Source organism: Bacillus rossius (assembly GCF_032445375.1).
Source record: "Bacillus rossius redtenbacheri isolate Brsri chromosome 4 unlocalized genomic scaffold, Brsri_v3 Brsri_v3_scf4_2, whole genome shotgun sequence".
Lineage (NCBI taxonomy): Eukaryota > Metazoa > Arthropoda > Insecta > Phasmatodea > Bacillidae > Bacillus > Bacillus rossius.
In genome coordinates, this window is record NW_026962011.1 from 37854430 (window position 1) to 37880864 (window position 26435).

The 26435-nt window shown below is 40.5% G+C and overlaps 2 protein-coding genes across 4 annotated transcripts in view; one reads left to right on the forward strand and one right to left on the reverse strand.

Moving 5' to 3' along the window:
- Positions 1-3439, reverse strand: part of LOC134542411 (protein FAM91A1) — a 32186-nt gene extending 28747 nt beyond the window's left edge. The window contains exons 1-3 of the mRNA XM_063386622.1: positions 3155-3439; positions 2265-2559; positions 1010-1191 (exon numbers count right to left, since the gene is read on the reverse strand). Coding sequence (XP_063242692.1) covers positions 1010-1191; positions 2265-2559; positions 3155-3226 — 549 coding nt within the window. The 5' untranslated portion in view covers positions 3227-3439. The remainder of the gene's footprint in view (positions 1-1009; positions 1192-2264; positions 2560-3154) is intronic.
- A 6076-nt stretch (positions 3440-9515) lies between these two features.
- On the forward strand, positions 9516-25378 carry LOC134542489 (cell division cycle 7-related protein kinase-like). 3 transcript variants are annotated; one of them, XM_063386819.1, is made up of 11 exons: positions 9516-9881; positions 11644-11940; positions 13066-13291; positions 13963-14056; positions 14933-15075; positions 15977-16097; positions 17058-17273; positions 19611-19823; positions 20290-20509; positions 21763-21912; positions 23858-25378. In XM_063386819.1, exons 2-11 carry the CDS (start codon positions 11664-11666, stop codon positions 24163-24165), a joined length of 1968 nt encoding a protein of 655 aa, XP_063242889.1. In that variant the 5' UTR covers positions 9516-9881; positions 11644-11663; the 3' UTR covers positions 24166-25378. The 3 variants fall into 3 exon arrangements, with proteins under 3 accessions (XP_063242889.1, XP_063242890.1, XP_063242892.1); XM_063386820.1 differs by having other exon boundaries at positions 19614-19823; XM_063386822.1 differs by having other exon boundaries at positions 17091-17273.
- The last annotated feature ends 1057 nt before the right edge of the window (positions 25379-26435 follow it).

The window sequence follows — 26435 nt, forward strand, 5'->3', positions numbered from 1 at the left end:
AAGATAGGAGATGAAACGGGACAGTAGTAGCGGTACAATGAAGATGGAGAAAGAAACAAATATAATAAAACCTATGGAAGAGCTTGAATGAACTTTTGAATAAAGAAAACTCTTAGTAACTGAGATCAAACAAAAAACAAAGACTATTCACTGGGTCCTTTTGTAGGTATCTATATGATATATGTAACGACCCCAAAAAGTATATATTTTAGTACATAAAATGTTGCACTAAATAAAATAACATAGGTTTATCCAGGAAAAATAAAATTTAATGTAGCGCAGTTATTAGCTTTAAGATTACAGTACCTGGATGACCGAGCTTTTCTCTGTATTTTTTTTTTGTTGGTAAATTGTGCTTTTTAGAAATTATATTGAAATACGAATTACATACTGATGAAATGATGAAATATGAATAATATTTTTCGATCTTACCAACATAATAATATAAAATTTTTTTTTCAAAGATCGTTTAGGCATATTTAAGTGAACACATAAGTTAAAAAGACACAAATAATATAAGTAAACAATTGATTTTCTTGGTCTAACCTCAAACCAAACACTCATTGGCTTAGTGTTGCTTAACAACGCCATCTACTGCAGTAGCTTTAGTGTTGTTGTGTCGTTAAAGCAGTTAGTTGCTCCCAATTAAAAAAAAAAAAATTATTATTACTCACCAATAGATGTCAGGAAGAGTCATCTATGTTTAGGTTGATTATCGATAAAGTTGATTATTGAAAACACAGATAAAACGACATTTTCTAGAAATGAATCCTAGCTAGATCAATTTATCGCCCCCGAAACCCCCTGCACACTAAATTTCATGAAAATCGTTGGAGCCATTTCTGAGATTCAGATTATATATACAAGAATTGCTGTTTAAAGATATAAGATATATAGATTAAACGGTGGTAATGAACACATAAGTTAAAGAATATAAACTGATGTAAGTAATTTAAACACACAACATAAATAAATGTGATTTTTAAAGAGCAGTGTATGCATACATTACCTTAATATCATCTTCAATAACGTATCCAACATCGATGTACCACCAACTGTCTATTTTGACATCCACTGGTTTAGAAGGCATCAAGTCCTTGACGTTCTTGCGGCGGAACAGTTTACGCCCAGAACGGCATTGGTTCATTAGTTCAATGTACTCATTTCTACCAATTCCCAGGAGTCGAAGACCTACAACAGACAGTTATATAATTGGCTAAAATGACAACAGCCGTACCATGATCAAAGAATCATTTATTTTTATAAATTTTTGATTCCATTTTCAGTATATAATTTTTTTTATTCCCAGTAATTAACATTCAAGATACTCATCTTAATGATGAGTTCATAAATTTAAAGTGAATTATTGATCAGATAGGATAGGGATCAGGGCATTATAAATACATATTACCACAAAGTTATACACACTTTCTTACTCTTCTTCCCTGCCCCATCATACTTCCCCACCTTAATCAGTCTCTCCAACAATGCCTCTTCACAAATCTTTTTTTTTTGTCAAACTTCAAATAATTCACCCCTCCTTTCCATATTGTTACCCAATCTTACCACCCTCTTCACACCCCACGTTTACTCTCCTACTCCTTATTCACCTCTCCACAATCTATCTTAACCTCTATTCACTCTAAATTTTCTTCTCTCCCAACCCATTTGTAAATCACCTATTCTCCTCTACCTTTACCATCATTCACATATTCTCCTATCATTTACTAGCTTTCCAATTCCCTCAATTTCTCCCTCTATCACCCCCTCTATAATGCTGAAATCACAATAGTGCGAATGTGTGATGGCGAAAGCAAAATATTTGCGTAAATGTAACAAACTAAGATACAAATAAAATAAAAAAATGTTTATTGCCATTACGTAACGTACCAAACACGATGACATACAAAGCTAGCACGTTTTTATTAAATTGACACGTTTCAGATACATATGTTTGATAAAATTTTAAAATTCAGTTGGAAAAAATTACTGTGTGCAAAAAACAAATCAGAGCTCGCATGGATAAATTCAGTAAACAAAACCTCGACAATATACAAATAATGATTGTAAATTACCAAACCACCAGTCTTATTGCCTTTCGGAAACCAAGTTATGACGTTCTTTTGCGGTAGTGACACGCCCACCCACGTGACGGCGATAGAAAGTGTTTCTAATCGGGAAAGTCTGTCGCATCCGCCATTTACGTCGCGCTGATGTGATTCCAGCATTACGAGTAACGTCCCCTCGAGGGGGAGGGGGCTCACAGTCGGCGGCGGTGAAGTTGGGCAGCGAGTCGTAGCTCTTCTCCTGGTCCATGATGGTCTCCATGATGGACACGTAGTACTGGAAGGGCGTGACCCGCAGCCCCTGGACCACCACGTCCGACAGGTGGTAGGGGAACAGCATGAGCCTGTCCTTGCTGTAGGCGAGCAGCTCCTTGTAGTAGCGACGCTCGTCCTTGCACACCGAGCTCACCAGGTTGCCGCGGTAGCGCAGCTGGTTCTTCACGCTGAAGCCGAGGATGCATTTCTCGTACTCCTTTTGCGAGTTGCCCAGGCTCTGTGGCACACGCAACAATCTCTCTGAAAAATTTCTCCTGACTTTCCCCGGTTTGGAAAAAAAAAAAATCCCTGACCACTGATATTTCATCTCCAATACCTATAAAAAAAATTGCAAATTAAAAATTGTGACTTGTAGGCATACTACAACTCACTATTGCAGAACTACCCTGCCGATAGCACTGAAGTCAATGCATTTGGTTAAAGTGCTGATATAGGTACTTATGAGACAGAAATTTTTTTTTTGTAACAATTAAATACCTACAATTTGGAAAGGAGGAAGAACGAATGTTTATCTGAAACATGTACAAATACAAATAAATCTCAGTTATAACTTAAATTTGTCATTACCCTTATAATAAAGTTATTAAAAATTTTTACTGACTACCTAAGAAATTCCGACTTTTCCAAGTTTTCCCGTTGCTAGAAACCCTTTACAAAGTAAACAACTCAAAGAGAATGGTATAAAATGACACAACGCTTAGCACAGACAAGTTTATGTATAATGAATATGAAGAGTATCTAACTTGTTTAATGTGTCTGTACAACTGTGCACAAAAAAGGATCTACTGTATGGCATCAAAAAACAAACACACCTGTTTCACACTGACAGGGACTTTTTCCCATGGGTAGTTCTGTCTAACGTGGAATTCAACTTCACTGTTCATTTTTATTTCAGTCTTGACTTAATCTGACTATCAAATTATAATTGATGTCGCAATAACTTCCATATTGTGAAATGTGTTTAATATCTTAATCTCTACGTTCTGAATAATACGTCAGACAAAATCTGATACTAATCAACACAACCCACACAACGCCACAAAAGGTAAGCAAGGTAAGCCACACAACCACATATACTATGCACATATATATACAAACACTTGTCTGCTATTTGATAAATTATTAAATTATTTCCGAAAATTATTAAAATACTTACACTACTTCTTTGTAGAATTTCCAAAATTAAGAATTACTTATATCTCAAATGAAAAAAAATTGAATAGCTTACCAAAATTATAAAACATAGTTAAAACTAATCTAATTTAAATTGCAGCTAACTTAAATGTTTTTAAAGTATTAATAAAATAATGAAAGACCACGCCATTTTGGGATTTTAAAAATTAGTTACAATTAAAATGTTTTAATAATTTCATGACTAGAATAACCACAGATTTCGACCAAAATCAGTGTTATACTCCGATATGATACAAACGCATGCAGGAGCCTTTTTATTTAACTGACGTTATTAGAATGTAGAGACTTCAAAAATTGTTTTTAAAGCATTGCAGTATAATTTATTAAGGTTACTATCGCTAGGATTTTGTGCGCATGTCGTTGGACGTTTGGATAACTACCCTCATGTTCTATGACTAATCTTGTTTTTTTGAGAATTCCATAGTTAAAGGATTTCCATCCAAAACTTAAACGCAGACTCCTGGGTCCAGGATGCATTTTATCAATTGTTCCTTGACCAAATTCAACCCCTATCCACACGAAACACTCAGCTTTGTTTAGCTGCCATTTTGTTATTTGACTTACACTGTATTGACTTGTCCCAGGCAGAGAGGAGGAGCGGGAGCGGTCCCCGAACAGGGGTCGCTGCCCAAGAGCAGGGGAAGATCGGGCAGAGGTGAGGAGCGGGAGCGGTCCCCAAGTTGGGGTCGCTGCCCAAGAGCAGGGAGAGATCAGGTAGTGGGGGGGGGAGAGAGCGGGAGCGGTCCCCGAGATGGGGTCGCTGCCTACCAGGGGAGGTAGGAAGGAGGAGTGGTCCTCCAGAGAGGTCGCTGCCTACCAGGGGAGGTAGGGGTAGGAGCGGTCCTCCAGAGAGGACCACTCCTCCTTCCTACCTCTCCCTGCTCTTGGGCAGCGACCCCATCTCGGGGACCGCTCCCGCTCTCTCCCCCCCCCCCCCTCTACCTGATCTCTCCCTGCTCTTGGGCAGCGACCCCAACTTGGGGACCGCTCCCGCTCCTCACCTCTGCCCGATCTTCCCCTGCTCTTGGGCAGCGACCCCTGTTCGGGGACCGCTCCCGCTCCTCCTCTCTGCCTGGGACAAGTCAATTTGGCGCCCAACGTGGAGCCAGTCAGCTTGGATAACCTGAGGACCACGCCCTGCCTCTACGAGAGCTATCAGCACAGTCGGAGCCACATCCACTTCCAGGAGTGCAGAAAACACCTGGTGGCGCCCAACCCAACTGAAGGATGTCTTCTGGATCCTGTGCCGCACCTCGCTGCAGTGCACCGGATGGACCCAGCATTCCCTGTGTATGCTGCAATGCCCAGTTTCACCTACAATGCCTTGGTATCGTGGAACAAGTCAGTGAACAGGCATATATCCACATATGCCAGCCCTGCAGACAACTTCTGGTAGAGAAGAAGCCAACAGTTCCAGCTCCCCGGCGCTGCTTCGCGCCGAACTGCCCGGAGACAGCCCTAGTCATCGTCACCTGCCAGGCCTGCCATCGCGACTACCATCTCGCCTGTCTAGGCTGGGAAGATACACCACTGGACCTTGCTGGGATGTCGTTTACCTGCGCCCAGTGTAGAGTGAATCCCAGTTTACCTTCAAGTACAGGATCTGCAAGTGTACCTCGGCCCTTTAGAGGGCAGGATCATGAGGACCCTGTGCAATCTGTCCACCAATGGGAGCAAGCCCTACGGGCACATGCAATCCACCCCACCGAATGGGTGGACCAGATAGGCCCATTACTACTTGGGGAAGCCTCTAGATGGTGGAATAATAATGAAGGGCTGTATGACACCTGGGAAGAGTTCACAGGGGGCTTCCTGAACCATTTTGGAAGCCAATCAGGACTGGCAAAGCTTACTGCCCAATTATATGGTACCAAACAAAAGGAAGGCGAGGATGTCGAAAGTTTCTTACTACAGAAAAGGAAACTTTATAAGAGGCTACACCCAGGGAGAGACCCAAATGAATTTCTTCCTACTTTGTTGGAGCTGGTGCGGCCCAACCTACGGCCATTTCTACGGCATCCGCCTCCCGAGAATTTATCCGAACTTATGGTTCGAGCCACTGCCGTGCAGCGAGACTGTCTCGAAACCAGGGGCACTGTAACAAGTAAACCTTGTTCACCACCAACACTGGTACAAGAATATGCTGTCCCCAACAAAAGGTTGCCGAAGTGTTGGCACTGCCCTGAACAACACTTTCACCAAGACTGCCCAGTGCTCCGCTGCAAACAGTCTGAAAGGAACAGCCTCAACACAGTAGACCCCTGGAGGGAAAGAGTGGTGCCAACGAGCCCTACCCCTACACCGAAGGTAGAAGACCTCAACTCCCAAGCTCGGCTCGAAGGTAGACCGACCCCGAGCCTTATGTGCATACAGCACCACCCACAACAAGAACTGCCAAGAGTCAAGGTGCAACTGGACTCACAGCCCATTCAGGCTCTTATCGACTCAGCCGCCACCACTAATTATGTGCGCGAGAGTGTTGTGCAGATAATAGGGACCCCTATTAATTCCCAACCCCAAATGGCACAGCTTGCCACCCAGGGATCCACCATGACCTTACTGGGCAATGCTGTGGTACAATGCTGCATAGCCGATGTGGAGATGAAGATCCCATGTCTAGTCGCAAAGGACCTTCGAGAAGAACTTGTGCTGGGCCAAGATTGGCTCACGCAGCAGCAGGCGATATTGGACTTTGAAGATCAAACTATACACTTCGGACGAACGTCCCGCCGGACTCTTGACTGGGGCACCAAAGGAATGGGTGACCTGAATGCCCCTAATCAAAGTGGTGTTAACCCTCATCCTGGAATCTGCACTGAACAACACAGAGACCAACCTATGGTTGTGTTGACACAAGGGGACCAGAGACCTCAAGAAACTCCTTCCCTTCGCTCTGCCACAACCAAGCTAAGCCAAAATAACTCGGGCAGTGGTTTTCAGGGGTGCCAGAAAGGAGGAACCCCAAAGGGTAAATCGACCATGCAGTCATGGAGACAGCCGCTGAGCGGCGCCCTCTCAAAGGCAAGATGCCATTGGAAGAAAAAGCCTTTTCCAGACCGAGGAATATGGTTTCCCCAGAACAGGATTCACCTGCAGCCATGGAGACGAAAATCAGATCTGTCCAAAAACCCCGAACCCCAGGATCCTACTAGCCCCTCTTCACCAGGCAACTACCTCCAGGACCCTACGACCATGGGAACGGCTGGGCAGACCAGCCCGCTACCGTCTATCCTCCACATAGTGTAGTGGCCAGTGTAGAGGAGCCAGCCCTGGGACTGAAGCCCAGCGTGCTGACTCCTGGCATGTGCAACGATCCCAGTCAAGGCCACAGAGGGAGGGGGGCGAATTGTCATGTCCACCAGTTTGGCCTCGGCTGGTATGATAGCACAAGCCCCAAGTGCGCCACCCATCCTACATAATCTATGGGGATGAAAGTTAGTTCGCAACCCGCTTCTAGATGGAAGACAAAGGGGAATGTAAATTAAGGAAACTTTGTCTACCTGCCCAGCCTAATTCAGGACAATATGTAAATATATAGTGTTGTGACAAGAAACCTGTTAATGATACAAGTGAATGTAAAGAGTATTGTAATTCGAATATGTATGCACAGGAAGGGTACAGATGTGCCCTCCCTACTGAATATGTACATACATTGTATATTTACCCTGGCTGAGCTAAGCCAGGCAGAAAGCTCTTCCCAGTAATTCTGGGTCAATAAAAGTGGCGAGAATACTTGAGCAGTATTATTTAGGCAGCGACCTCTCTGGAGGACCGCTCCTACCCCTACCTCCCCTGATAGGCAGCGACCTCTCTAGAGGACCGCTCCTACCCCTACCTCCCCTGGTAGGCAGCGACCTCTCTGGAGGACCGCTCCTATCCCTTCCTACCTCTCCCTGCTCTTGGGCAGCGACCTCTACTCGGGGACCGCTCCCACTCTCTCCCCCCCCCCCCCCTCTGCCTGATCTCTCCCTGCTCTTGGGCAGCGACCCCTGTTCGGGGACCACTCCCGCTCCTCCTCTCTGCCTGGGACAAGTCAGTATGTAAAATTAGTGTAGTTCTGCTTGAACAGTGATGTAGGCCGGTGTTCCCAAAAAGTGAGCAGACTTTGCAGACGTCACTCCAGAGTGTTTCTGCTGATGATGGGGTTTGCCTGGTGCTATAGCTCAAGAGAGCAGCATCACATTCGATAGCGGATGTGGACCAGATCGGCCCAGTGTTGTGACCACACTTGTCCGTGTTCCTTCGGCTGGCATAGGCCGTTACGTCCCATCGTCATTCCTCACGGGGCATTTGTGGGAGTGCGAGGCCCGAACGAGTGCAGTGCAGTGCAGTACATTGTGATATCACGAACGTGTGTCGCCAATGGTAGCACTCAAATAGCAATTGATCTAATATTCTCTAATCCAACCTTAATCGGCCTGGCTTTAACACACTGGCTGCGTAAATAATTTATTTACACCATACCAGGCGACATTTTAAAATAGTATGTAATTTTTTTGTCTCTAGCAAAAAAAATCTAATATGGTGGCATCGCCCTCTAACTGACGAAAATTAGATTACCATCTCTACTTGACTACAACTAGATGACAGACACAAAAGGGCTGCCATGACTTCATAGTGCCATTTGTGGTGGGAGGTCAGCCTGCTGGTGGCTTCCCTGGGGAAGTAATCATCGCTATTGTTAATCAAATGATATTGTATAATTCAAACCAAGGACTCCTTGATGCAAGTTTTTTTTATTAAAATTTAATCAAATTAATTGTATTATTATTTATTAAATGTTTCCTTAAAAATAGGATAATAATTACGGATTTTCAAGCTGGTGGCCGTAACGAAATGTGCAACGAAGATGTCATACACATCCAAAATAGCAGGCACAATGAAAAGTGTAAAGTTTTTAAATTCTAAGATGGTGACCCTAACGAAATGTGCAATGGTGACGTCCTTATTTAATATGGTGGAATTTTTTATGAAAATTTTATTAACTTTTGTATGAATTTTTCCCGATATAATAGCATAAAAAATACGGATTTTCATAGTGACAAGAATAACGAAAAATGAAACATTTTAACATTTTAGAATCCAAGATGGTGTATGTGACGATTTTTTTATATATATTTTGAAATTTTTTGGGGAAAAATTAAAAATTTTGGTTTACTGTTAAGGTCAAGCCCATGACCTCGGCGGCTTAGGGCGGCTCGATTTTAGGAGTCTTAATCTGTTTTTAGACATTTGGGTTCTTTCAAAGGCAAAAGTCTTTTGAGGCATTCCAAATTTCGAATATTGTCTATTGGCATACCAGATTACAGTAACTGAATAAAATTTATGCCTATTTCTTTTAAGAGCATATACTTCTTATTAGTCGCCAAATATATGAGTTAATAAATTGTCTCAGTCACTTCCCCATTTATAGAGTGTGTTCCTGATATTTGTGACTGTCATTCCTGTTTTTACAGAAGTCTAAAGTTTATGTAAGCTACTGAATTCGCTGATAACCATTAGGGAAATGAGGAAGTCTCAATGTAAAAGACAACATAAACTGATGGGGAAAGAAGGTAAGATTAACTTTATTTCGTTGAAGAAAAAATTATGTTTTAAAATTTGTCTTAAAATATAACTTATATTCAAATGGTGTTCCCAAATGATTTGCTATTGATCATTTAATTCAGTACTGAGAGTTGCAAAGAGTACGTACAAAATTAATGAATTTTGTATTTTTCGCGCGATTTTTTTTAGTCCTTTCCTTGGTACCAACCTTTCTATCAGCTGTAGTTGGGGGGTTATACAACTGACAAAAATTTATAACACTTAGGATAAATGTCCATTTGTTGTGGTTGACGATTTCATTCACATACATTATTTTTCCAGTGCATGGTTTATCAATGAGTTCTGTAATATAATAAACCCCGAAGTTTGACGTGTAAACAAAAATCTAAGCCAGATTGGTAGTCCTTGTTGTACAGCCTTGCGCGGGAATGATCGTTTTTGTCTACGCTTTCGTAGGTTGTTTATTTGAAGTATTGAGAGATTTTTAAGTGAAAAGTAAAATCCTATACATATGTTTTGAACTTGGGTTGCTATTACAATAAAAATATTGTATTACTGTATGTTTTTGTTGAAGTTTGTTCTTTAACATGTTTACAGCCGGCAAAATCCGCATTCTGTTTTATCAGTTCAGCCTGAATCGCAGGGAAAACTCCTGACTTCTAATTCAGAAAATGAATTGGAGTGATGATTTCTTTCCAGGTTATTAATGGTTAGTTAAATAAACGTGGGAAAGTGATTACTTCAAAAGAGAAGTAGCCGTTTCCTGAGCAATGGAAGACTTCTGTATTGCAAGTTAAGGTAAGAATTTTTTTTTTTTTTTTCAATAGCTGCTGTCCTTTTCAATTTAAAATACAGCAAGGTACAAATTTTTGAGTATCTCGTTCTAAATATATTTTGCTTTAGATCTTAAATGATTTTATTTTTAAAAAATAATTTTTTTATAATATGTTTGATAGTAATGATTTGTTAATTGTTAAAGTTTATGCCTGAAAGCTTTTTGGGGCTTGTTAAGCATTAATTTGTTGAAGTGACGACTGTTTCTTATTGTTTTCCCTAGGATAGCAATTTTTCACCAGTGGAAAAATTCCTGATTTTGCCACAAATTAAGTCTGTGACTTTGGGCTCATCAGTGGTGTGCTTAACTCTGGACTAACTGTTTAAACCCCTTCGTTGTTAAGTAAAATGCAGATTATTATGTGATAAGTGTGTTTTGAATTAGCTGCCGGTGGTGCATATCTTAATTTTTACGTTGTCAGTTTCACAAATGTGAAAGTTTTTAGGCCTGTCTACAACAGCCTGAACCTGTGGTCTGTCCGTGCCTTTATCTTAACGAGAATGACGTCATATTGTCGCACGGGAAACTGCCCTGTCTATAATTGTGATGTCCGAATCTATTGATTTATAAATTATTCACCGGAGCACAGTAAATATACCTAGTGTACAAAAATAAGTGTTTTCAATTGTTGTTTATGGTTTTTCATGTATTGTAAATGAATATGCAGCCAAGTTTTGAACATTCATTTTACTTGTGTTTGTGAAAGTTATGGGAGTTCAATAATATTTAATTTTTGAGATTGGAACCAGAAACCACTATAATGAGCATTCTTCTTCTATGCTACCAAAGGGCAAAGATTAGGACAAAAGTTCAAGTTGACCAGTGAATTCGGACCACTCGCACACCATCCATGGCGTCAGAGGGACATGTAGCCCAATCAGCAATCAGTGTTTTGGGCATAATTTGAGACATTACTATTGTATATAGGGCTTTACAATGCCAAAAACACAATACTTTTAACTTTAACTGTAATTTGATAAGTACAAGATTTACTCATTCAGTTTTGTAATATAATTTGCAATATGGTCTTCTCTTCTGTCGAGAGTGTGAAACCTGCTTGCATGCTTTATTTTTGAATGATGGGGAAATTCTGATATGTACTGTCAACAGCAAATATTAAAACTGTATTTACTTTCATGTAGAAAGTAGAAGTACCTATGAGAAAAGACAGATAACTAAGGGTGTTTTTTTTTATTGCATGATCATGCTTAGAATTGCATTAAAATCAATGAACCATCTAAGTTGATATTGGTTTCTGAGACCATGTTTGAATTGGTCAGTTCATATTTTTTTAATTTGGTAGTTTTCAATACGTGTCCATTTATCATTCAGTATCACACACTTAACAGTACTCCAATAAAGAGGAATAAATTTGGGATAAGTGATATGGAACAATTACCCAAGTTAGCTTTGAAAAGCATATATGAACAAATAGCAACGTCAAAAAGCGATGAATCTGACACTTTAACAGGTGTAAGGAGGTGTGTGTGTGCGTGGTTGCACCTTTTTTTCTCTGTTGCTCATCCTCTAGTTCATTCTGCAAATAGCGAGCATTTAATTTTTAAAATAACGTTTGTAATTATTTTGTCAGGAAAACCTGGAATAGTGAGAGAAATTTGATCATTTAATTTTGTAGCACTAGTGATGACAATAGTTGAAGTAATCAGTCGGATGGCATTTTTAACAATGCCTGCAAGCACTGTTGCGATCAACTCTGACTCACAGCGCACTGGGACGTCAGCGGGATGGACGGCGGAAGCCTCGCGACCGGCCACGAGGCTGGGCTGCCGCTTGACCTGGCCGTGTTCGGCAGCGCGCCTCAGGACCTGACCGTCTTCGGCAGCGCTCCCCAGGACCTGACCGTGTCGGTGCACGTCTTGGAGGACGCAGTCCGTCCGCAGGGGCTACCTGGGCCTTCCCCCGACCCCCGCCTGCCGGTCGCCTGCGAGGAACTCTGCGCGGGGGAGCGTGGGGACGAGAAGCGGGACGGGGGCGATGCAGCGGCTCTTCAGCTGACCTCTCGTGAGTTGTTGGCGGATCCGGGTATCTTAGTTCGGTTTGTGGCATTCAGTAGATTTTTTTTTACTTTGTAGAAGTTTGAAAGAATTAGTTCGACATATTATGTTATTTAAAAATATGCCACAAAGTCAATAAATTAAATAAAACAAATATTTCTTATAGTTTCTGGCTCTGTAGTGTGAGTGTAGCTGTTCAGCAATCTTCACATGAAAAAGTTAAGGAGGGGGAAAAAAATGCTCTGAAAACAATTTTAAAAATGTGTGCATTTTATTATGGATGGTATCACAAATATTTTTATTTTATTGAGTTCCTTAATATGTAGTCACTAGTTCTAATGACTGCAAAGCCATTTATGTTTGTTTTGTAATTTGCATTTTATGATTGTAAACTAAGTGTTCCGTTTAAATTTTATTGTTCGGCAGCATTTATGAAATTCTTATGATTAGCGAAGAACCTAGAAATTCGCGTAGGCCTGTTTAAAAATGCATTTTGCAATTTCTTACGTTAGCATAAGTTTGTTACATTAATTTTTTTTTAAAACCCGAAATATAAGTATGCACAAGATCATGAATCACTTGTACGATAGTTCTTTACTTGCATTCTGAGTGTTGTTCGGACAACTTGTTCACCAATATTCATGTTTGCTTCTGCCGGCCGCAGACAGCAGTTCACTTGCAACGCGTCGTGTGTATTGCAGTCGTTCGTTACTCAAACATGCACATATATTAGGCCAACGTAGGCCAACTTGTGGTTGTGTTTTTGTGGATTGTTACAATATTGAGTTGTGAGTGATAGTTTTTAACCAAATACTACTGCATCTTAAAATATGAGTTTTTTTTTTTTTTAAATTTTTCGGTTAACAGTAAAAAAAAATACAGGACGTACGTTGTGTTTTTTTAAATATAACACTTCCGTCAGGCATCTCTATGAATCTTTGAGAAAAATCTGTTAAGAAAGAATTCTATTCACTTAATACCTCTCAAAACATGTATCGTTCCCACATTTTTCAACTGAGAGTTTTGGTTTTTTTTGTACGTGATCCGTCTTGTGCCTGTGACGATGGCGTGTCCGTCAGCGTGGCGGCGGAGGAGAGGGCGCGACGCTCTCATGCCGTTTCGTGCCGCGCAGGGGAGGCCGCCCGCGTGCAGGACCTGCTGCTGAGGCTGCCGGCGCTGGGCGCGTGGTTCGACGTGGAGCGCAAGGTGGGCGAGGGCACCTTCAGCTCCGTGTACCTGGCCACGCTGAGGTGCGCCCCCGAGGGCGGCCGCCGCCGCCAGTTCGCCGTCAAGCACCTGGTGCCCACCTGCCTGCCGTCCCGCACCGAGAAGGAGCTCCAGTGCATGCAGGAGATAGGGTATGAGCTGGGGCCTCGCCGGAACCTGGCCCGGCCAGGGCTGTTGTTTGCGTTGGCGGCCTAAAATGGCGGTGACGGGAACTGAACCTATTCCGTATCAACGAAAAAAAATACCTTTGGATTGTTTATAACCGGGGACCGGAAAAATTCGCGGGTTCAATGACCTGTACGGAAGAACTCCGTAGTTCTGCGTACGCTTTGTCAAATGTCATCCACTCGTTGGCTGCTGTCTTGTGAGACGTCCCAACGTAGCAGCCTGTGTCTAATTTTCGTAACGCTCGAAAAAGTATAGTCCCCTCAGCAAAGATGTTTCACTTAAAAAAAAAAATTTTTATGTGATTATTTTTGTATTTATAACTTTCTCGTGAAATAATGAACATCACAGTACAGTATAGAATGTTTTAGTTACAATTTTTTATCTTACTTTCTTCTATGTATGTAGTATTGTTTTATGTACACATTTTTTAGTGTTTACGTGTTTAACCACGAATTGTTGAAACAGTTGATCAACTTAATTGTGCTCAGTATAATTTACTTATTAGTTAATACGTATTGACTACAGTGTGATGTTATTTCTTGTTTGTGTTATGAGTTCTTTGGTAGGTGTAATCACTAGTTACTTGCTATGTTAACAAAATGTTAAATCCACCCGTGTGTGCACATTTTTCCAGTGGCAAGGACAATGTGGTCAGCGTTGACCTGTGTCTGCGCAACGGGGATTGCATTGTCTTCGTGATGCCGTACCTGCCTCACCAGAAGTTTGCCGTAAGTCGCTTTCGCCTTAGAGTGTAAGCAAAGTTCTTACTGCTATGACTCATTAGTTATAATATAGACATAAGATTTTATGATCATATTTTTTGTCCAATTTCATTTTTAATACAGGAGCTTTCTATTTTTATGAAAGCTGTTTTGTAGTACTTACTCTGCCAAAATAGTGGTTAAATTTACTTGCTGCATTTTTTACAATAAAAATATTTGTAATGAATTGATTTATAGCAGATAAATTCTGAACAGAATCTAATTAGGTAGCATTTGTTGTTTAAACGTGATAAGAGTTGCACAATAAATCAAATAAAAATTATTTTTTATTCATGCTCTTTGGTACAATTCTTTTTGTCCTGAAATGACATTTCTTGAATTTCAAATTACTTTTTTTTTTTTTTTTTTTTTTTTTTACATAGATTTGAATTAAGTTTTTGTTAACTGCTACTTAATTCCATGATATCACTTTCATTTCAGTACTATATGGAGTATTAACTTGTATTTTGGTGTTACGTAGTGTTTCAGTGTTTTCGCAATTCATCATATCGTACTGTCAAAGTAATACGGCCACATGTCGAAAGTAGAAACTTTTTAACACAATTAAACAAGAGGCTATATTATTGCAATAACATGGTTAAATTTCAGACTTGCGTCCATCGCAACATCGTGTTATGACCGTTATTTTTTCAAAATTCAGGTATGGCAGGTGTTGTTTGCATTGGCGATCTTAACTCAATGTCACATTTTTTGAGATATGGCTCTATTACTTTGACAGTGCGATGTAATCTTGTTCCTAGTGTTTAGAACTCGACGTGTACTTGTGCGACATATTTGGTCGAGGGGACTGTATGGCGGGCTGAACGGTCTCCGCGCTTGCAGAGCTACGTGCTGGACCTGGGCGTGTCGGAGGTGCGGAGTTACATGAGGAACCTGATGCTTGCCCTGTGCCGGGTCCACTCCTTCAACGTCATCCACCGGGACATCAAGCCCAGCAACTTCCTGTACGACCGCGCCAGCAACAAGTACGCCCGCGTCCCCTCCCTCGGTCTGGCCGGCGGTCCCGCAGTTAACAGGGTTGCCACCTCGGGGAACTTCGAGAAGTGGTCAAAGAAACCAACCACTTCAGTGGTTTATTTTAAATTTGAATATACCTAAGTTTAGTTGGATTTACTTTTGAACTTAAAAATTTTTCGAACTAACAACTCTGTCAGTAGATTGATTAATTTTGATTATAAGAGGATTTAGTATTAACTTAAATAAAAATTTTCCATACGTAGAAGAATAAACATTATTTATGACTGATTTGGCTTAAAGCAGCTAAACATGTATTTTAGTGTGCATATTTGGTTGAAATAGTAGAATGTTGTAAATTTTAATTTCAAAAAATGATTGAAATTAAAAAAAAAAAATTTCTCTCTGAGAAACCTGGAAAAAATGAGAGGAAATTTGGTTAAAAAATTCTGTGGCAACCTTGAGTGAAATCCTATAATCCGATATCTGGTATGATGTAAACTTGTGATCATCAAATCCTTGTTCACTTATGTCATGATAGTGGAGGCCATGTGTCGTTAAAGGCTATGTGTATAACTGAACAACATAAACCCCAACTTAACATTTTGGTGCCTTGCTTATTGCTCCCAACCCTTATTAATTTTTTTTTATATATACACATATAACCACCACTTACCACTCAGTATTAACATATGGTAGTAAGTCATCACAGCTTTATACTTCTCAAATGAAAATGTTAATAATAGTATTTAATCCCTTCCTCTGGTTTGCATTTTTCTGTGTACTGTACATGGTATTTTCCACCACCTCTTAAGTACTGGGAACTGTCAGGTCTAAACATCTACACACTTGGAATGGTCAGGCGACAACAGAACAGTCCCGCCACCATGAACTGTGTCGTGATACCTGCAGGTTCTTGCTGGTTGACTTCGGCCTGGCACAGTGTCTCAACCCGGACGGCCCGCGGAGGGCCAGCGTGAACGTGCCTCTCATCCCGAGAACTCCAAAAAAGAGGAAACGCACTGACGAAGAGGTACCTAAATTTCGCTACTAAATATACTATAGTAATGTTTCGGAGAATACATACTTAATTCTTTTAATGTCAATACAAATTTTTTTTATTTTCAGTTGAAAAATTCACCTTTCTGTTTTAAGTGTGCTGTGTATTTTATCCTCCATATAACAAATACCAGGTAAAATGTAAAATGAGTGTTGCACAGTCAGTGTTCGTTAAATTAGATTATATTGAGGGATGTGCCATACTAGGAATATCGTTGCCATCACTGGGTTTTTTATTTTCACTTTTTTTCTGATGGCCTTTTGTTGTTTTTTTTTAAACTTTGATGTGTCATTGCACGAATTGCTTACTTTTTTATTGACAGTAGGCTAGTTGATTTCCTAAGGCCCTCGAATTCCATGGAATATCTGGTATTTATTTATTTAATTTGTAACATGCCACACCAACAGCACAAGGCTCCCAACGGTGGGCACAACATTTAGGACAAGTACAAAACAAATACAGTAACATTATTTATACTAGAACAAAACAAATAGTAGGACAAAAATACAAGACAACACAACACCATACAAATATCCACATGAATACTTAAATTCAAATAATTACTTAAACTTAAAAAAAAGTTTCATGAGAGTAACATGGTTAAATTAAAATATATATATATATATATATATATATATAATAGCTAGATTAATTTTAAATTTAAAGTACAATTATATAAGATGTATAAAATATTAGTAATGACAAGAATTTTACTTGGCGTTTTGTCTATCATAGTTTGTAATGAGTCTATAATAATATAATTCTTGTTATAAGTAGTTCATAAACTAGAAAAGGGTGCGAGAGTTGAATTGAGGGATTGTCAATCAGGTGTTATCATGAATGTAGCTACGTTAAATTAAGAATGTACGAGGATATTGCGTAACCCGGGCCACGCGCGCGTCGGAATGACAGCCACATGTCTCGGCGGGGCAGGTGAATGAGGGCGACGCGGCTTCGTGCACGCAGCAGCACGTGGCGAAGAGGCCGGCGCTGCAGCCGCGCGTCTCCGACGCCAACGTCGCGGACGGCAAGCCGGGCCTCCCGCGCGGCTACAAGTCCCCGCCTGCCAATACCCGGCTCCCGCTGGGCACGGAAAACACCCCGCCGCGCAAGCACGGCGCGCCGTCCGCCTTCAAGTCCCCCCTGAAGGTAGGCGCGGCGAGGGCTGGTTCTCACACTTCCACTCAAGCATGCAAAATTCAAATTAAGAAATCAATGGAAAAAAGTTAAAATTAAAAGTGAATTTATATCGGACGAGCACCATGTCAGACCAACAAGCAACGAATGTTGCTTAAGCCCATCGCACACGGTACAATATTTTTTACTAGCTTGCTTACTAGAATGCTTACTGGTTTATGTACTGTGTAGGCTACAAGCTGAAACACTAGGTGCGCTACAAGTTTCTGCTGCACACGATTCCAGCTGCCTTACTAGTTTTGTTTAAGAGAATATTCTCCACAACAAATTTTTATTATAATTCACTTTTTTTTTTTACTGCATACAAACAAGGCTCTTCTTTGTATGCATTTATTAAAACGAGGAGTTGGTCACTATTCCACTTGTTTCCGTCCATGTTTATCACGACATGCGCGCTTAAAAGTGTAAAGAACCCCTCGTGCTGTTTTCGTGAGTTCTGATTGGCCACTCCTTTAATATTGGAACACAGCAAGCAATGAAAATAGGGCGCAGTCTATTACGCAAAACCAGTAGCCCAGCTAGTACAGCTACTAGTATCCAATTTTAATTCGAGTGAAGAAACTAGTAGTAGAGCCAGTACGACTCCTAGCTTACAATATTGTAAGGAATATTGTACCGTGTGCGGCGGGCTTTAATGTATGTCATATATTGCTCTCGTTAATTTATGTTTCTTCGAAGTTTTTTTGGAATGTTTTGTGCTGCATTGTTAGTATTTCATTTATTTATGCTAACAATTCAAGTTTTTAATTTTTAAATCATTGAAAAAAAATTTTAGTGCCATGTTGCACTGCTCCGTGGCATGTCTGTACTGCTTGTACAAAGCAACAGTGGCTGGTCATAGAAATTTTGAATTCTAGCCAAATGCATTTAAGCACTATTCTTTTGTCAATGCCTGCTGATTACATTTTTCATTTCAAAGCTGTTTTTTAAATATGTAAAGAAAAAAAATTGCAAGTTCCTTAATTTTTTTTGCATAAAAATTGCACCCTTAGTTTTAAAACTTGATTTTAATATAAAACGTGGTAGTGTGTTCTTACCATATGATTAAAACAAGCCAAAAAATATAATCCATAAATTTTAATGTATGTTAATATGAATGAGATATATTTCCACATAGTGAAAATTCAAACAAGTTAAGAAATTTTTTTAGACCTACATCATATTTAACTATAGATTAAAACTGCTCACTGTACATTCTTTTAAATCCCACCCTCTTGAAGTTTCTTCACACACATTTAAAATACTTACATGTTCTCTTTGCACTGTTTATTGAATTTTTTTTTGTTTATTTTTTGTGATCCTTTTATGATTTCCCATGAAAAATAATTAGGTATATATATTTTACTTTCAAAATTTGAATGTTTCAATAAAATTTACTTGTAGTAAATGTAGCAGACTTAACCTAACCAACCTTTCAAATTAGTATTATCTTCCCAATTTCCTATTTCCATATTTCCATTTTTATATGTGAAAAAAAATTGAATTCTAATTTTTACTATTCAAATTCAGTATTTGTATTTGAGAATAATTTGATATTCATACTTGATTCAAACTAAGAAACTGCTATTCGCACAAGTCTAACTAATGTCTATCATCTAAAATAATTTTTTTGGGGGGGGGGGGGGGGGGGAATTTTTTTTTTAGGGCTTGTATCTCTTTTACATAATTGGTAACTCATTTTTACATTTCTGAATTAGGTAAAAATTTTAAAACCCATAAACCTTTTTGCGATTGTTTTCTTTTCAAATAGATTTGATCTTAACATGATTATTACAATTTATTTTGCTGTGAAAGTAGTGCATTGTGTATCAGTTAAAATTGCAGTATTTTTATGGATGATGCATCACATAATTTAGTGCCACTTTAGATGAACGGTACACTCTATTAATTAAAAAGGAATTATAAAAATCGAATCGAACCACAGGAATCTCATGTGTTAAATTACAACCGCACCGTCTTGTCTCGTCATCAGTGCTACTCTCGCCTGACATGATTTCATGACACAGGGGTTTCCCCCTCCTTTTCTTCTATTACCCGGCGCTCTTAGCCTAATGGCCCTGCCGCCCCGGGGCCCCCACGGGCGTGGGTACGGATACGCCGTGCACGCAAACCGGAAAGGTGTTAGAGGTCCAGCTATGTCAAGAGGCTGAGGCTACCCGTCCCAGCTTTGACCCCACCGCAACCCCCCTGCCTCGCTCAGCTAACCAGACGAGTGGCTGCATCCCTAAGCTCACAAAAACGCAGCCTTGCTGGCGCCTACCCAGTTCTCCCGCATCTCTGGCCCGACAGCAGGTGCGACAGAGCCACGACAGCCGCAGCGGCATCAAGAAGAAGCTGTTCGGCGGCGGCGGCAGGGCGGGGGACGGCCCCTCGCCGAGGCAGGCGTTCAGGAGCGCGCTGTCGCAGAGCGCGTGCAACATCCGGGAGCTGTCCCGCTTCCAGGCCCTCACCTCGGACAACCCACGGCTGGGCCCCAGCTACGTCAGGGTCCAGAACTCCCAGGTGAGCCGCGACCGAGCAGAGCAGCGCTGAGTAGCTCGTGGGTGCGTTCGCTGTGCGTAACGGACGTGCAGAGTTACTGGTCGCTGAACGCTGCTGTCAAGATTATACCGTATTTAACTGATCATCAAACAGCAATTAGAACAGTGAGTGTAGACCTGAAGAGAAAGACTGCAGGCTTTTTCCTTGTCAAATTTTTTCTCAGTTTCATCAACAAAAACAAGCATGGTCTTAGAAGTGTTTTACTAATATTATCTTTTGTTCCCATTTTAACTATGTTGATATTCAATAATCGGGTAAAATCACCAGACTGGCACTGCCATGGTCATGAAAGTTACGGATTAAATTGTTTTACCGTGAATGCTTGCCTTCTCGCACACAGTTTGACATGATAGGCAGTGGGCAGTTGGGAACAGAGGCTTTGTGGTGTGAGCGTGTTGTAAGTTAAAAGACGTTGCTTGTGGGACAGGTGAAGAGCCACCGGCCCGTAGCATCCTCCAACACGCCCCTGCAGCCGTTCCTGTTCGGGAAGGCCGCTCCCCCGGCGAAGGACGGGACGTGCGACTGCTACGGCCGCCCCATGGTCTGCTCCGCCTGCCGCCACAAGAAGCCCATGGTGGCCCCGCGGGCGGGCACTCCCGGGTTCCGGCCCCCGGAGGTGCTGCTCAAGTGCCATCGCCAGACCACTGGTGAGCCTCCTGTAGTGCGCCCGGAAGGTTCCCTGGGTCTGTGAAGAGCTGACGCAGTGAGCGGCAATACTGCTTTGGTTACTGGCCTGGATATCTCGGAGAGATTGGATAGGCCTCCATCGGACCACTGGTTTTTCTGGGTGACCCAGAATGAAGTGGTAGATCGGGGTAGGCACCAGCAATACGTGACCATCGGGTCAAGGACGCATTCAACCCTGGTCAGCTGAGTGAGCTTAGGGGGTTTTCGGTGGTGACGTTGCTGGGACGGATAGCCCTAGCTTCCCATCATTGCCAAGTCTCTAACTCCCTTTGGTGTGTAAACGGGGTATCTGTTTCCGCGCCCATGGGGGCCTCAGGGCGGTAATGCTTTCGCTAAGAACGCTGGATTGAAAAAGAAAAACTGAGGGTACCCCTGAGTATGTAAATAAGTTTAGAGCACCCTTATAAAGAAGCAGCAAGGCCACTTCTTAAAAGTTAATGACATAATGTTCCACAATATTTAATTGGAAAAATATGCATTACATTAAAAATAATATTCACTGATTATAATTAAAACATATACTGAGGAATTAAACCATTTGCAGATTTTTACTAAAAAAAGTTTCTTTTTTTAAACATTTCTTATAGCCAGTTTAAATGTAATAAATTTTTTTAGGCATTAAAAAACGTTATGAAACAAGCTTGGATGAAAGTCTGTTGAAAAACCTTATCACTTTACTTAGGCCTTAAATTAATGATCTGCAATATTCATCTAATCAATATATTTTGGTCCTCTATAAAAAAAATTATTGCAAGGGTTATTTAATAATTTTTCATTCTTACATTACAAACATATTGATAAATAAATTTTAACAATAATATTAATTTACTTAACATTTTAATTTAATATGCTATTCATTAACATTGTGAATAAACATAGTTCAAAATGTTATTTATAAAGAAAGGTTTCGGTTATCCTTATTAAAAATTCTTTAAAATTTATCAGTGATAAAATTAGATTGTTAAAGAGTAATTATTTAATTCAGTGTATGTAAGTAACATTTTATTACATTTGTTTTTACTACCGAAATACGATGCAAGCATTCATTTGTATTTTTTATTTTTCAAGTTACGGCCATGTAACCTGGATTGTGTATTAAAGGTAACTGTAATGTGGCTGAAATTACTCAGTCGGTTGTTACTCAAGTAGCTGGTCAGTGAACTCACTGGTGTGCTGAACATAATCGCGTGTGTGATGTGTGGTGCCTGACCAGCCGTAGACATGTGGGGAGCCGGTGTGATCCTTCTCTGCATCCTGAGTGGCTGCTACCCGTTCTTCCGTGCACCTGACGACCTGACGGCACTCGCAGAGATAATGACCATCTTTGGCTCTGAGAAAATAAAGCAAGTGGCTCGTAAATTGGGTAAGTTGCTTCTGCATTTTTGCTGATTGTCTATTTTACTTTAGTAAATGTGTTTGTGCAGAATTTCTCTCAAAAAAGTAGGGCTTATATTTCATGTTTATTGGCACCGGTCCTGTACCGTGCAGCTAATACTTCAATTTTTAACCGGAGGTATGGCAGTTGATACAGTAAAAGGTTTTTTCATATTCAAATTATAAAACCAGTACTGTTTTAAGTCCATCTCTAAATGTTGAGTTAATTCATGATAAGAGTTTTAAGGTATCAGCAGTTGCATTCTTACAGCTATCATTAGGGGCAAGATATATGGTTTTATTTTTAGGCTGATTTCATTTTTAAAATCTTGAGATTTCAGTGTTGTGTTTTTTTTTGTATGAATTTTGTTTATTAATAACGTTAGCATGTTACTAAACAAGTATGGCAATAAATGATTTTGACTAATATATATTGCATGTTTACAATGTAATAATTTTTAATAAGCATGTTTAACTATTTGGAACAATACAAATTAATTGGCAGGTATTTGTGAGTTTGAAAAATGTACTGTCATTATGTAAAACTGAGTTACTAATAACAGTTGCAAGATAAACAAAAAGAAAAAAAAATACATTTTAGTAAAAAATTTCCTGCTAATTAAGTAAGTTACAATTATTGAATTTACGATTATTAAAAGATTATGTTTTTGTGGTTTGAGTTGAATCTTGGTTTTGAATAGGTACTGACTAATTTCATAATTTAGTTGCATTATTGTGTATTAACTTGCATTTCGGTGTTATTGGTGTACATATTGAGATGCTTTTAAGGTGTTATTTTGGTTTTATCGCAGTTCGCTGTATGATCTTGTCCTTATATCTATCAGGAATCAATACTAATTGAAACTGTAAGAAAATTATTTTAATATATTCTTGGCTCTTTTGTGTTCGGAGCAAGAAATTTCTCAAATGTATATAACCTGTATCAATTAAGGCCACAATGTTCCTGTGCCATACTTGTTCAGTCTTAAAACTTATAAATTAAAAATGATATATATTGGCTGAGTTTACAATCCAAAACCAGGATTGTGTTGAAAGGACATCCGGGTTTGATTCCAGGGGGGGTGGAACCAGGCTTTCTGGCAATTGGGAAGTCTTGTTCAATGTTGCCATGTGCCGCAGGGTTCTCTCAGGGTGCTCCTTTCCCCCACTCATTCATTCTGTCAAAGCCTTATTCTGACTTGAAATTCCATTATAAGTTAAAAGTATTTGGGCATTCACAGTGTGGAAAGTCAGCGAAGTTAGGAATGTTCAGGGAAAGTAAGTAAATTTACTCGAGATCCTGTAAAAATCATGGAAATTCCCCAGCGATAGTAACTTAAGGGGAAAATGTTATGCTCTGCTCTGCTCTGCCATGACCCAGACTGTGAAAACTTTTTAATTTTCAGATGATGGTGTTTTATTGCATGGTCATACACACAGTAAAATGGGAAAGCAAGGTTCTGTTTGAAAAAAGGCCACCTATAGGGGAATGGAGGCTGGATTTCCTTTATTTCATTAAGAAAATTGCAACAATATTTGAATTACTAAAAAAAAAAAATAGTCAGGGAGTAGGTATTGTATTTTTGTTCAGGGAAAGTCAGGGAAATTTTGTTAAAGATTAGTATGTATACCCTGAATGTTTCTTATTGCTCTTCTGTTTGTAAATATCCATACGATGGCTGGTGCATCGTAATGAGCGGCCTGTAGAGGTAGCACAGCACCGCAATGAGCGGCCTGTAGAGGTAGCACAGCACCGCGATGAGCGGCCTGTAGAGGTAGCACAGCACCGCAATGAGCGGCCTGTAGAGGTAGCACAGCACCGCGATGAGCGGCCTGTAGAGGTAGCACAGCACCGCAATGAGCGGCCTGTAGAGGTAGCACGTGAGGTGTGGTCGAGCGGGAACGCTCTGCGACGTCGCGGGCGCTTGCCGCAGGGCGTCGCGTCCAGTGCAGCCAGGAGAAGAAGCCCCTGGACGTGCGGAAGCTGTGCGAGCGTCTGCGCCGGCGCCGCCGGGGGGACTGCGCCCCCGGCCGGGGCCCCGCCTGCCCCGACTGCAAGCAGACGGTGCAGGACGACGGGTGCCTGTGCCTGGGGGCGGGGCCCCCCGGGGCCGGCTCCCCGCTCGACGCCGCGTTCCCCGGCTCGGCCTACGACCTGCTGTCCCGCCTGCTGGACTGCAACCCCGACACCCGGATCTCCGCGGCCGAGGCGTTGCAGCACCCCTTCCTCGTCGCTCCGTGACATTCCCCTTCGTGTCTGCAGACCTGTCTGGCAAAGTGGCTCTCTCCCGTACTAACATTCCAACATTCAGACAGTTTCTAAAACCAGGTGTGCTTCACTTTTGAGCTCCCGGCACATTGTGATATTTACCTTCAGATAAGTTTAGGCTGTTCATTGAGCAAACCTTTTTTAATGGGTTTAATTATGTGTTGGTTTCAGCTCTAAGGATGTACAAATTCATCCAACGATATTGTTTTACTATTCTGTAAAAATATTGTTACATATTCAACACTAAACTAAAACTTTTAAAAGATACCATACACAATTTTATTTATTTATTCATAAAAATTTTTTTAAGTTGCTGTGTCATTTTAGTGCGAAGAATGTGCCACTTTATTTTGACAGTGTACTCGTCTGCTTTCTTATTGTTTACGTTCCCTGTTGTTGAGCGAAGTGGTTTTACAGCTAGATGCCCCACTTGTCGGGGCGCATCAGTGCCTGACTCACGGTGCCACGCGTCCCGGGGCAGCTGACACTAGCAGGCTAGCTCACGATTCCAGGATCTCAGTTCATTGTGCTGTGCTTCTAATGAACATGTTGAACACTCGCCCAAACAAATTTTTCTAGTCTATTTTAAAAAAAAATTTGCTGAATCGTTTCATGGTTGTGATTTCCTATACTTTTAATTGTGTTTTGCATCATATTGTTCATTAATTGAAATTAATATCTTTAAGTACTTTCGTAGGTATGCATTTTTTCAAAAATTCAGAAGAAATATTTAGGTTTGTCAGGTTATCCACTGGTAGTATTTTCTGACCTGTAACGTTACGTTACGTTTCATAACCTGGCATGATCGTCTATGTTTATTCTATCAGAACACATCTTAGCTGTACTTGAATACATACACCGGCAATATTCTTTGTGTGATACTGATAAAACTATGATTACTACGTACTGTACAATTTTTAGTTAGCAGGAACACAATTTTAACTTTTTAAAAAATTTCATAACCTATTCATCTCTGCACCTTGGCAGTGAACTGACAGTGGTTTTTTTTTCATGTCCATTCCAACACTGCTTCGTACACAAACTGTAGCATTCTGGCAGAGTCGTGCCACGAACATTTTTTGTAAATCCTCTTGTTTCTTGTATTACATACATGACAGTATAGCCTTTACAATGTTGTAAGTTCGGGGAAGTGCCAGAAAATTTTGGGGCAACTTGACTTTGAATCATTATTGATAAGATTTATTTCATGCAGAGACACATGGTAATTCAAAATGTTACACTATTGTTACACTACGATTTAATACACATCTTGGTCTTTACATCCACTCATAGATAACTGCCTCCCTCGTCGTCTGTACCAGAAGTACCAACTCAATAGAAAAACATAACATTTCTCAAACAGTTTAACACTCCCCCTCAAGTTAAACATTTTAATGACAGTTGACAGAAAAATTTTAACTTGACACAATATAAACCCTTCAACAGAAAAATTTTAATTTCAAAGCTTCTCTAAAGTATATAAACTTGTTCAGTCCCAAAGCCTTTGTGAAAATGTCACCTACATTTTCTTCTGTGTTTACATACTTAAGGGTGAGCATTTTCTTTGTAATAACATCCTTTAGAAAATGCATCTTGATGTCAATATGTCTTGACCTCTTGCTATTCTCGAAACTTACAGCCATGTTAATCGCACTCTGATTGTCTGTGTATAAGGTGGGTATCACGGTATTGTTCTCGAAATCTTGGAGCACACCTTGAAGATAGAGAAGATCAGCAGTTGTTGTTGCACATGACACGTATTCGGCTTCTGCTGTTGATAGTGCTACTGCTGACTGTTTCTGTGATGACCAAAGAATAGGATTTTGTCCATGAAAAATTACTGAACCGCTGGTGCTCTTACGATCTGTTGTGTCTCCTCCCCAATCTGCATCAGAGTAGGCACACAAGGTTTTGTCCGAACTTGTTTCAAAAGTCAGACACACTTCACTAGTTTTCTTCAGGTATCGCAGTACTCTTTTACCAGCAGTCCACAGTTGGTTTGTTGGTTTATGTAAATGTCTGCTCAAAAATGATGTGGCGTAGGCTATATCTGGTCGGCTTACAGTAGCCACATACATGAGCGAACCTACAAGTTCTCTGAATGGCAGTTGAGCATTTACAGGTTCTTTTGTGTCAATCTGGAGATTATTTTCCATTGGAGTATTTGCCCCTTTGCAGTCCTGCATCTTAAATCTCTCCAACATTTTGCCAATAAGTCTTGTTTGTGAAATCTTCATTTGATT

What these genes read in the sequence shown, in the direction of transcription:
- LOC134542489 (XM_063386819.1), top strand. Translation starts at nt 11,664, where the DNA reads ATGGACGGCGGAAGCCTCGCGACCGGCCACGAGGCTGGGCTGCCGCTT. An exon ending in GGCTCTTCAGCTGACCTCTC is followed by an intron (nt 11,941 to 13,065) that starts GTGAGTTGTTGG and finishes CGTGCCGCGCAG; the next exon opens with GGGAGGCCGCCCGCGTGCAG. An exon ending in TGCCTCACCAGAAGTTTGCC is followed by an intron (nt 14,057 to 14,932) that starts GTAAGTCGCTTT and finishes CCGCGCTTGCAG; the next exon opens with AGCTACGTGCTGGACCTGGG.